This window comes from Vulpes vulpes, chromosome 14 (genome assembly GCF_048418805.1).
Source record: "Vulpes vulpes isolate BD-2025 chromosome 14, VulVul3, whole genome shotgun sequence".
In the NCBI taxonomy this organism is placed as follows: Eukaryota; Metazoa; Chordata; class Mammalia; order Carnivora; family Canidae; genus Vulpes; species Vulpes vulpes.
Window position 1 is genome coordinate 45,569,234 of NC_132793.1, and position 12,360 is coordinate 45,581,593.

Here is a 12,360-nt window from a genome sequence, read left to right on the forward strand (position 1 = left end):
TATACCAAATACCAGTCAGCCCATGCCAATTAGTGCTCATGTTGCTAGGTCACCGTGGTCAATTGAAAGCTGCATCAATAGAACTTGAAAAGGTTTCCTCCCGATCAGACCTTCTGACATATTGAGCAGAATAATGGATGGGAAAAAACAGCCAAGTCCCCTACCCTAGATTCAAAATTCTGAGCAGTAAGAATTCATTTGCAACCTGCAATTAACTAGAAAGAATGGATTCCAAGAACGAGTCTAGACATTTTTAAAAATAAAGCCCATTTTCCTGTCTTATATATGTTTACTCTTTGGATAGCATCTTAAATGTAACCAACATGATGATCTTAAGTCCTACCTTTCTGACTCAATTGAGTGTAGATCCCTCTTGTAAAATTGCTGATATTTTATGAAACATGTGAGATAACATCAAATATGAGCATAAAGGTCACTCTGATTCTATCTGTCCCTTTGACAAATGCAAATTGGATGGTCCTAAGAGTTGGAGGTGATGCCAGCCAGTTTGAGACTGAGCTATGTAACAAGTTTGATATATAACGCAGATATAATACTTCTCCACAGAGGCGTTGGGGCTGAACCTCTGCTGCCATGGAACCGGATGCTCCAAACCCAGAATGCAGCCTTCCAGCCAAACCAATACCAGATGCTAGCTGGACCTGGCGGGTATCCACCCAGACGTGATGATCGTGGAGGGAGACAGGTGATACAGTGTGGGCTATGGGATGAAAAGCATGCTACTCACTTGATACTTAGCCATGCCTCTTGGGACACCGTATTTTCTTAACATTTCTGGATAAGATACTGATAGAGTAGCTCAGCTAAACTTGGGCCCCTCATTTAAAAATGTAAATAGAGTAAGTATCTACCTTACTACATCTTTTATACCCTGAAGATGCTTAAGATTTTCCAGCCCCACAGCCCAATGAGTAGCAGCAATCAGTGATATTTAGCACAGATAGAGTCATTTGCCAGAAAACACATTTTTATCCTTTAAGAGTGGTGTTCTTTGTTTTAGTAGAAACTAGATTTCATAATAGATGATAATTTTCTATAAGCTGAAAGTAAGAACCTACCCTTTCAGCTGTTACCTTTATTCATCTTAGAAGTCTAGGATGAGTGGCTTGGGTATATTTGAGTGGCTTGGCGGTTAGGCGTCTGCCTTTGGCTGGGGGTGTGATTCTGGAGTCCTGGAATCGCATCTCACATTGGGCTCCCTGCATGGAGCCTGCTTCTCCCTCTGCCTATGTCTCTACATCTCTCTCTGTGTCTCTCATGAATAAATAAATGAAATCTTAAAAAAAAAAAAAAAAAAAAAAAAAAAAAGAAGAATTAGAAGTCTCCTGTCTTGATTCATCTGTGATACTCCTTTTCACGGAAAAAGAAAATCCTTTTTAGCTAAATTTAAATAGCTGTACATTGACTATAATAATTCCTAGACAAATTTATTTGGTATGTGTAAGCTTCATTTCTTTCTCTATAAAGTATCCAGTTTTAGCAGAATTTAAGCCAGAGTTCTACTTGCCTTGGTGTGTTTGTCCCCCAGCCATTTGACACCCTGGCCAGTATTTACATGCTGTGCAATCAAATCCCTGCCACAGAACAGGGGCAGAATGCTGTGATGTATTGTGTGTGGTGTTCATGGAGTTTATCACCTGCGGTGCTGTGAAGTGGTTTTAAAATTGCTTACCTGGTTGCCTTTTGTAGTGCTTTGAATATTAGTTTTCTTATGCAGGTTCTTGCCATGTGTCCCTTTGTATAAGACCTCTCTTTTGATAGCTTAGGAAAATCTGGGGGTTTTTTACACTTCTTTATGTATATTCTTATAAGACTCTTCACTTCACAAGAAAATAATCATTTTAATTGTCTTTTGAGAATTTTATTACAATTCTTTAAAATCTGTTCATAGCATTTTACTTTAAATTACTGGCAGTGCCAGATGTCCTAAAATCTTATCAATAGTTTGAGACTTTATGCTGTGGAGTCAATAGATGATAGTAGGCAGCCAACATAATGAATATTTTTGAAAGAGGGACATACTTAAAATTAGAAGAAACCCTGGAGAATCTTTAGTCCAATCACCTCATTTACTAAGTCATAAACCCGCAACCCTGAGGCGCCTGCACTTGGGCAGCAGAGCTGGGGCCTGGCTATCCAGCCTTTCTGAGCCCAGTGCATCCTGTTTTTCATCTCCTTCAGAGGTCTTCCCTGTAAGGAACTCTCTGCTGTTATAGCAATAAAATCATTATTCACTTAGAAGACAGAAACCAATTGGCAAATTTGTCATTCTTTTACATTTCTTTTTCTCAGTCTTTTTCACAGAGATGCTTATTATTAAATCACAGGTTTTGAAGCACTCTTGCAAAAGTTCATTGTTAAAAAACAATGTAATTATGACTTCACTATATTTAGTGAAGTTTCTGTGACTAAAAAAAGGCTTTGAGGTTCTATATCTACTCGTTATAATTTGAACTACTGAATGACACTGTGGGGGTGGGCTGTGGAGTGGGAGCCTATTTCAGAATCCTAGAGGCCTGGAAAGGTTATCTTATTTGTAAGCCTATTATGAATGTTATGTAATAATAATCTGTACTCAATGCTCTTCTATTTATACCTAAGCAAACCAAAAAAAAAAAATCTCTAAAATTAATAGTTCATTAGGCCTCAACTGACTTCAGCAAGCTCTTGCCTAGGTGAAGCAAAAATGATTTTTCTAAGTGTAATATGTCTAAAGATGATGTGGGCATCTTACCACAGTGTGATTTGTATTACTGCCAGGGATGGCAGAGAAGATTGAGAACACTAGTCTTTCACACAGAGCACTTAACTATATAATTCATTTGTGTGCATTTTAAGGACTTTCTTAAGGGCCGGTTATGGCTGCTTTGGGCAGCGAGCTTTGTATAAAAAGTGAGGGCCTACAGCACCTACTTGTGAGAGGCCTTCCATGTGATGTACTTTTAAGACATATTTAGCTTCTATATGGTGTGTTTTTCCAGAGGGGTGTAAAATTAATTTATTTCTTTGCAGGGTGTGTTAATCCAGAAAATAAACTCTTGCTTGTGCTTATTTTCAGGGATATCCCAGAGAAGGAAGGAAATACCCATTGCCACCACCCTCAGGAAGATACAGTTGGAATTAGGCTTTTGTAAAGCTTTCCCAAATCCTTTCATCGTTCTACAATTTTATGCTATTTGTGGAAAGATTTCTTTCTCAAGTAGTAGTTTTTATTAATAAAACTACAATACTTTGTGTATTTCTTTTAACTGTGTATATTTCTACTGACCTGATCTCACTGTTCATGTTGCTTTCCAAAGATGTGTGTTGCATAATACAGTGGATCTGAATTTATTATTATTTGTAAAAACACATTTGATGGAATAGGAATACTGGTTTTTCATTATGGTTAAAATCAAACCAGCTGTGGATTTTAAAACACAGTGTATTCTAGATCATCTAAGATCCATGCTGATTTTTAACGCACAAGAATTAAGTGTGAACTCTTGAGCTGGAACCCTCAGCCAACTAGAGTATATATTATTCAGTATTTCTGGGAAACATTTCATTAATGTACTTGTCTTATGGAAATTTCTGGACTTTAGTAAAAAAAAAAAAACTGAAACTGGTCTCGTGTCCTTATTCTCTTATAATATTTTAACATTGAAAATCTTAGTCATATGAGGGTTTTTTTAAGTCACTTTTTCAGAAAACAGTTCATTTCCACAATTAGGTGTCAGAAGAAGATCAATGAAGATGCAAGACAGCCCAACAAACTCCTCTATTAATTAGTATGTCAGCTGCTGATTTGGCTAACTATATAATCCATTCTGTAAGAATAAGTTATTTACATTTTATAAATTTCATATAGACTTGTGCTAAAACAAGTTTTAAGGACTTGTTTTAAACCTTGAAGAAATGGTGACAAGTTTAATTTGTAATTAGCCAGTGCTCCTTAGCATATTTTTTGCATTATTTCATAATAATTTCAGTTTGTACTCATTTTTCTTCTTGCTACTCAGCACTCCTTAAATTTATGCTTGCAGTTCACGCGTGGCACTTCCATATGCATTTTCATTTGTTTACCACAACAAATTTACACATGGGTAAAGACTTGCTTTGTTTCCATTTGTCTAGCTTAGCCTAAAATGGTAAAATAAGTTTTCTCTTTGACCTGACTTCGGACATTTTTGCTTTAATATTTCAACTAAGGCACACTTGTTAATCTTAGCCTATGCAGGAAAAAGGCCACCTTAACCTTGAATAGGAAGGTATTTGGAAGCTATTGAGTTCTTTGCTGGTGATGGGTGAATAGAGTAGGGTCCTTTATTGTTGAGACAAAGCGTCTCTCCTCTGGGAATTAACACCACCACCATTATAACCTTCACAATACATTAAAGTGATAACACCTTCTGTTAAACTAATCTGTCTTCCAAATATTACAAATGAATAACCATCTAAATCAAGGATTGCATATTCCGAAGGAGTCTATATAAATCTTACCATCTATAGCCTCATAGGTACCCCAAGCCCATGCTTTCACAAAACCTGTGAAACTAAAGATTTTTAGTTTTCATTTAAGTGTGTGTATCATGAGTATGCCTATAAAATAATTGTTTTTGCTTTGCCCTTTTACAGTTACATGTAACGGTTTAATTTGAAAATGAATGGTGTTTTTAAGACATCTACGCTAGAAGCTCGATGGAAAAGCTGTGCAGCTTTGCGGGCTAGCCACCCCCTTACCTGGTGGGGTGCCCTGCAGGACACCTGCCAGTAAGCTGAACCCTCACTTCCGGGCCTGCTCCATTCTTTGCTGCCTCCTCTTGCTGCTTACTCTTTCTCCCTCTCCTAACTTGTTCCCATCTCTGAATCTGCCAGAAAAATGCCCTATTTCAAGTAAACGCTTTTTAGAACTTCAAATGTATTTAAAACTGAACATTCCCTCCGATTTCGGGTGTAAGAACAGTTAGCCAAATTTAAAGAATTACATTAAGTAGGACACAGGTTTTCAGGGTCTCATTAAAGATGCTTAAAAATCTCAGCACATGAAACAGTGACTTTATTGTGACTCTAAGGGCTCTTAATGAGCAGTTGTCTTTAAAGATCAAATGAGGTAATGCACGTTAAAATACAAAGCCATCTACAAGCTATTAGACTGCCATTTGGCGTTGCAAAAGCAAATTGGGTGTAATGAGCGATGTTAATTTTCGTGCGAGGGCGCGGGACGCCTGGGCTGGCCGGAATGGGGCTGAGGGCTCCGACCTCCGGCTTTCCGCGGGGCGTTGGAGGTCGGGCTCACGTCGGACCGAGGCGAGGGGCCCCGAGGCGAGGCGAGGCGACGGCGCAGCCGGGCCGGACAGTGCGGCGCCCGGGGACTGCGGGCGGGACGCGGCGGGGACCGACGGGTCGCTTCTCCCGGGCAGAGCGCAGCCCGGCTCCCTTCGCCCCCCACCCCACCCCACCCCCGGCCTCTGGGCGCTCGCCGCCCGCGCGCCGCCGTCCTCCCGCCCGGCAGCCCCGGCAGCCCCGGCAGCCCCGGCAGCCCCGGCAGCGGCCGGCGTGGAGCAGGGGGGCCGCAGGAAAGGTCAAGCCCCCACCCCCGCGATGCGCTTCGTGTGTCGCCGCCGCCGCCGCCGGTCCAGCGCGGCTGCCGCAGCAGCAGCCTCGGGTGCGGGAGTGGCGCCGGGCTTCCCCACCTGCTCGTCTTCCCGTCTCAGCTCCCTGGCCCAGGACAAACCCCGCGCTGGTGACGGGTGAATAGAGTAGGGTCCTCGGAAGGGGCTTCCGAGGGGGCGGCGTTAAGGTCTCAGTCCGGACCTGACCGAATTTAGCTAAGCTTAGAAACCTAAAGCGTAGACACCGAAGAGTCAGCCGGGACTCGGCACCCCGGGCCGCAGAGAGCCGCCGGGCTCGGTCCGCCCGCAGCGTCGTGGACCGGCCCCCGCCACACTGTTCCTGTCTCACCAGCACAAAGGTCCGCGAACAATAAAGTAGCAAACCACCATTCTCGGCGGATTTTTCCTCTACTCGTGACAAAGTTAACCGCTTGTGTTGCTTATTTCGGGATTTCGTATTTATGGAACACGCTTTTTTTTTTTTTTAATGAAATGGGAATAGAGCCATTCACTACTGCAAAATAGCACAACTTAGAGCTAGGCAGTAATAGTGGTTAAACCTTTATTAGAAGTCACCTAAACAATGCCTGAAATAAAGGTTACAAGAGATTAAAAAAATAAAAGGCATTTCATTCCATTTCGGGTACACATTTCATTCAATTGCAGATAAACAAACACCTAAAACAAAAAACAATGCAACCAAAAAAACCTCTCCCAGAAGCTTCCACTACACCTCCCAACTTAAAAATAATAAAAGGGATCTTGAAATCAGAGTTATCTCAATACTTACTAGGTAGAGCAAATTCCTGATGAGATGTGGATGCAGTGCCTGTCTGCCATTTCCTCTGAATCTTCTCCAGATGCTCACCAAGTCTCAGTACCAGCAGTAAGAGGTTATTTAATGGTTGTGGTTTTTCTTTTTTTTTCTTTTTTTAAGTAAATTGTGTCCTAGTTCCCTATCTCATTGGGTTTCGGCATGGCAAATAGCATCATTAAAAAAAAAATGGACTGAAATGGTTAAAATACAGTTGTTTATCCACATGTCAGTATTGTTGACTAGTTGGGCAATATCATTCATGCTTTGAATATCTGAAAATTTGTATTGCCACAACATAATGCATTATTTTATGCACAAATTCATATCTAAAAACATAGTCGATGTGTCTTTATGTGATTATGGTTCACAGATTTATTCCAAAAGTCTTTCTAAATCATCAGTATTCAATGCAGCTAACAAAGCCACTCTTTTGAAGGTGCTTGCATTTAGTGAACAGGATTGAGTCTCTGATTTGCTTTAAATTGAAACAATCAATCAAAAAAAAATAAAAAAAAAAAATAAATTGAAACAATCAATAGCAGAATGGAGTTTGGACACAACATCTGTATTGATAAAAGTCTGATTGACAACTTGTTTGGACCATTAGGTTTTAATTCTAAGCAGTCTTAAATAGAAAACCAGGTTACACCCTCCATGGTTCCATATACATAACACCATTCCTGTGTCCTCAACATTGCACACTGCCACACACTTCAATTTATACCCCAACACAGACTACAGAGAAGTACCTGCAATCTCTGCTGTTCCTCTCTGCAACTTTGATTCTGGGTTGTTTCTGTGCCTCAACTGGAAGAGATAACCTTGTCATACAACCCCAAAACATTTGGGAAAATACCACTTCTGCAGTTAGCATTTCTGGAACTCCGTTTTGCTGTGGTCTCTGCTAAACTTTGAGAGGGCTTTGTTCCACTCAGACTCTGCCTCAGCCCTCCCTCTTGGTTGTGAAGACACTTGTCCTCCTCTTCAGTTAATGAGTTTCACCTAGTCTGGCCATTTGTGTTTTTATAAAAGATCTGCAAAGCACTAATTGCAAGAGAAGAAAAAAAAAAAAAGCCCTTACTTTGCATTAATCAGAATGTGGAATTCAACAGTAAAATCATTTTCTATTTCAATGTTTCAAGAAACAAACTTTATCCTAACTTTGGGATGTGCACACATAAACTCAGTGCATTTCTGGGTGTAGAATGTTAAGTTGTCTGCAGCGAACACTTCTAGCAGGGGTTCCTTTACTACTTAAAGGAATGCTGGAAGGAAAAAGATATGCCTACAAGTAAATATGCTTTCAGAAGATATTGCATAAAGCTCTTTTTTCTTTATGATCTTTTTGATACCGAGTTCACTTAGTCTAATAGACTCTTTGCTCCAGAAATAAATTATCAAGGGAAAAACTGTCCGTGAAGACTTATTTTCTTTAAATATGTTTCTTGGAGACCTTAGTCCATTAGCTATTATTAGGTACCAGGTTATAAAATATGTAAGTTGTAAACCATGTGGACTTTTGGAACACATTTTCTAGAAGTAAAATTTCAGAATCTTGATACTGCTATGAGGGAAATCAAATCAATATAAACAAGCATTTTGAAATGTAGCACTCAATAATAGTTATGCTAGCTTGGCAAGTATTTTACAAGTCCAGTCTATCAATATGCAAAAACCCAAATTGGGAGTTTTCTGTAGGTGTACTGCACCATTTTCAAACTATTTTTTTTCTCCTCAAATTGTTTCCTTTTACGTAAAAGGTTTTTAAAAAATTAGTTCTCATTTTCCAAAAATGCATTCACAGACCCTTGATAAAGGCTGATCCTCTTGCTTGTTCAGTGATTTCTCCCCTTGGTGAAAGAGACTGGAGTTTTGTTATTATTATTACTATGTAAAATACAGTTTACAGAAAGTGCAAGGTTAATGTCTAAAACACCTTTTGAAGGATTCACTTTGTACGTTCAGAAAAACACCGAACAATGAAGTGAAATGAAATGTTTCCGCCTCAAACTAATTCTAAAACTTCAAATGTGTAAGGGGTTACGGTCTCCGGTAACTATTTGTGATCATTATAAATCATGCTTTATCCATGTTGGGTTTTAAATTTTCATTCATTTTATAAACTAAGGTTCTTCAGTTTGCTTTTGGTATTTTTTACTCCACTATCAGTTATTTAAATCACGAGTAAACTGTCCTGTGGTTGTCCTGTCATGCCAACTGGTGTAAAACAAACCAACCAACCAACCAAACCAACCAAAATAAAACCTATACAACTTAGTGAAAAATGACCACTTGACTTTTACCAAAAAAGTACTTAAAAGATTCTTTTAAGTTATATTTAAATATCCATTTGAAACATAGGAAATATAAATTGGCATATTAAAGAGTAAATACATTATTCATACAATAAAACACCAACAAAATCGGTGTGCGGCCCCGTTAAGTTGTAAATATGGGAAAATCATAAATAATTCTTACTCTTTACATTCTGATTACAATTCAATAAATCATCTTATTCTCTTCCTTGACATGCTTTGAAATATAGATTGATGTCAATTCTGGCAAATTTGCTTCCTTGCTCTAGTATTTTATCAATGTACTCAGACAAGCAAATAACTTAGAGCAAATAACAGGTGTATGGAAGGACAGTGTGCTTTTATCAGCTGATTTTGGGAGACCAGATTCCACATAAAAAGTAGTTTACAACCCTTCCTTCTTATGAGCTGCACCTTACAGTGGGAAATATCCTCTTTTAGGGTAATACAGAAACACTTACTTCCCAAATAACGATCAAAATATTTTAAAATCGACATTCAATTTAAAAAGCTGTATCAATCAATACAAGCAGTATTTTGATTATTTTTATTCCATTTCTCTATTACCTAAACGGCAATAATTCCTCTGCAATAATGTTGCTACGTGCATGATCCACCTTGAGCTACAATTTACTTTCAATCAATCATTAATGAAATTGCACTTAAGGGGGAGGCCTCTGAAAATTAATCTCTCAAGTTCCACTCCAAAAAAGGATTCATTGTTAAAGCTGGGTTGGTTTTCAGAGCTATGAACACCCACAGTGTCCAGCTTCCGTTAGGAAAGGAACGCGGTGGATGTGGACTCGGCCCGCTTTTCGAATAATTAAGAAACTTTTGGAAGGAGGAAATCCCCACCTCACAGCCTCCTGGCGCCGCATTATTCAATTCCGGGGCTGTAGCTGTTCCCACCCTCAGCAGAGCGGCTCAAAGACCGCCCCTCTCCAAGACCCGTTCGTTAGCGTCTGACCGCGTCCGCCCTAAGACCGCGGCTCGGAGCGCGTGCCCCGTCCGCCCTCGAGGTCTCCGCACGGCCGCCGCCCGCAGGCAGGACCCCCGCGCCGGGGCGCCCGGCAGTCACCACGTCCTGCCATAGAGCAGGTTGGCGCCCAGCACGCCGCCCCCGAAGTCCCCCGCCGCAGCGTCCAGGGACGCCAGGCCGCCCCCCGGGGCGTGCAGCACGGGCGGGCTGGGCGAGAGCTCCTCGAGCTCCGGCGCGGGCGTCGGCGCGGGCGGCTGCGGGCCGGCCTGGCCGGGCGTGGGCGTGCTGGCCCCGTTCTGGCACGGCTTGCCGTCCTTGACCAACACGGGCACCGCCACGCGGCGCGGGGAGGGCGGCGGCGGCGGCGGCGGGCCCAGGCCGCCGTCCTGCTGCAGCTGCTGCGCCGCCTTGTCCTTGGCCTGCCGCTTCATCTTGTAGCGGTGGTTCTGGAACCAGATCTTGACCTGCGTGGGCGTCAGATGGATCATGCTGGCCAGGTGCTCGCGCTCGGGCGCCGACAGGTACTTCTGCTGCTTGAAGCGCCGCTCCAGCTCGTACACCTGCGCCTGGGAGAAGAGCACGCGCCGCTTCCTTCGCGGCGCCGCCGCGGCCGCGTGCAACGGCGCCAGCGTCTTGGCGGCGTCCGCGATTCCCGTCAGCGACCCCATGCCGGCCACGTTCACGCCCGCCGACGGCCCCATGAACCTGGAGACTGGGGAGGGGCCCAAGGGGGGAAGCCGGTGAACGCCGGGCCCGCCGGGAGCTTGCTCCCGCCGCCGCCCCGCGCTCTTCGCACCGCGGCCGCCGCGACGCCCGCGGGACCCCGGCCGCGTCCCAGCACCCCCCGCGCGCGCCCCCGGTCGGGTCCCAGGCCCCCCTGCGCGCCCCCGGCCCCGTCCCGGCACCCCCCTGCGCGCCCCCTGCCGGGTCCCAGGACCGCCCGCGCGCCCCGGCCCGGAGCTCGGAGCTCGGAGCCCGGAGCCCGGAGCCCCGGTCCCTCGGCCCCGCGCGCGCCCCGGGCTGTGACGGGCAAGCCCGCGCCGTCTGCCTGCCCGCGGTCCCGCGCTGCCGGCCCAGCTCACTTGACGAGTAGCGCGGGTCCGGGTTGGCGCCGTACCAGCCGGGAGTCGCGGCTGCGCCGCCCCGCATGCCGTCCGTGTAGGCGGGCAGCTCGCCCACGTTGCCCAGGCCGCCGTTGCAGTAGCCGCCCATGGCGCCGTGAGGAAACTGCGAGACGCCCGGCGGCATGTGGTAGGACGCGGCCGCCGCCGCCGCCGCCGCGGCCGCCGCCGCCGCCGCCGCGTTGGGGCCCGCCATGGCGTGGGGCGGCTGCATGCCGGCCACCGCCGCCGCCTGCGAGGAGGGGCCGAGCGGGGGCGCACGGTAGGCGGCGGCGGCCGCGGCCCCCAGGGGCGCCCCCAGGCCGGGCGGCGCGCCGTCCATGGCGCCGCCGAACTTCTTGTAGGTCTCCTCGATGGGGCTCAGGATGTCGGACACGGAGAAGGGTGTCGTGTGCTTGGGGCTCAACGACATGGCTCGGCGGGCGGCCAGGTAGGGGGGCCCGGGCGGACGCGGGCGGGACGCGGCGGCGGCGGCGCCTGTGACGAGGAGTCGCGGCGCGGCGAGCCCCCGGCCGCGGGATCTGGGGTTTATTTTAGTCCGCCGCCAGGTTTACGACAGACTGGGGGGCGGAGCAACATCCCAAACGAGCAAACAATGGTCATTGACATCTTTTTCTCTACCCCCCACCCCCGTAATGGAGGCAGGAAAGGTAACGGGGGCAGTCGGGTGTGTTTTGAGACCAACACCTCCCTTTGCTTTCTCCGTCCTTCCCGCCTCCATCCGCGGCTGTTACCCCAACCCTCAAGCACCAGGAATAGAAACTCGGAGGTCGGCGTCGGGGCTTGACCGCCAGGACTCTGTGCTGCTCCCCCCCCCCCCCCCCCCCGTTTCCCTACAGGGACTTGGTAGCAAAGTCCAGTACGTGCGGGGAGCGGGGAGCGGGGACGCGGTGCTGAGCTGGACGGGGGAGTACAGGGCTCTCCTGGTCCTCAGCAACGACCAGCCCCTCATTCGCTCCATCATCTAAAGTGTTTAAAAAAAAAAAGGCTCTTGGGTCCCAGCAGAAGAGCGCATAAAGAGAAGAGGTATAGTGACCGTCCTCTGCCATTGTAGGATTTCTAATTTATGCATCTTTAGACCCTCACGCGTCATTTTGTGGGCAACCAAACGGGCATTTTCACACTAGCTCAAAGTATCCAAATCCAAAAAGAGAGAAAACACGCACACAGAGACACCCACAAACACACAGGTACTAACTTGTAAGTATTGTATTCTTATCTGTGGGCATGGAGGTTGGATAAGAGAAAGAGGGTACGTTTTTAGTCGTTAGAATATTTCACGTTCGTTTTGCACCTGTAAAGTTCTTCATAGATTTCTTTTCCTTTGCTGCTGCTTTTTTCCCTCCCTCCCTTCTTCCCGGTTTCTCTCCCTACCTCCCCCTCTCCCCCCAGTCTCTCTCTCAAGTAAATATTCAACTTAGGCTTTATTCTCTTATCACTACCATGATCAAAAAGAAAAGAAAGAAAACACACTGAAAACGTAAATATTTCTGTTTGAAATGGGCGTTTTTGT

The 12,360-nt window shown here is 45.6% G+C and overlaps 2 protein-coding genes across 2 annotated transcripts in view; one reads left to right on the plus strand and one right to left on the minus strand.

The window, feature by feature from the left end:
* XRN2 (5'-3' exoribonuclease 2) overlaps window positions 1-3,249 on the plus strand; it is an 85,143-nt gene extending 81,894 nt beyond the window's left edge. The window contains exons 29-30 of the mRNA XM_026002327.2: window positions 568-706; window positions 3,080-3,249. Coding sequence (XP_025858112.1) covers window positions 568-706; window positions 3,080-3,145 — 205 coding nt within the window. The 3' untranslated portion in view covers window positions 3,146-3,249. The remainder of the gene's footprint in view (window positions 1-567; window positions 707-3,079) is intronic.
* Window positions 3,250-9,754: 6,505 nt separating this feature from the next.
* On the minus strand, window positions 9,755-11,308 carry NKX2-4 (NK2 homeobox 4). The gene is made up of 2 exons (XM_072735204.1): window positions 10,809-11,308; window positions 9,755-10,438 (listed from the first exon to the last, which is right to left on the minus strand). Exons 1-2 carry the CDS (start codon window positions 11,257-11,259, stop codon window positions 9,822-9,824), a joined length of 1,068 nt encoding a protein of 355 aa, XP_072591305.1. The 5' UTR covers window positions 11,260-11,308; the 3' UTR covers window positions 9,755-9,821.
* Window positions 11,309-12,360: the final 1,052 nt, after the last annotated feature.

What these genes read in the sequence shown, in the direction of transcription:
- NKX2-4 (XM_072735204.1), bottom strand. Translation starts at nt 11,259, where the DNA reads ATGTCGTTGAGCCCCAAGCACACGACACCCTTCTCCGTGTCCGACATC. An exon ending in GGACCCGCGCTACTCGTCAA is followed by an intron (nt 10,439 to 10,808) that starts GTGAGCTGGGCC and finishes GCCCCTCCCCAG; the next exon opens with TCTCCAGGTTCATGGGGCCG.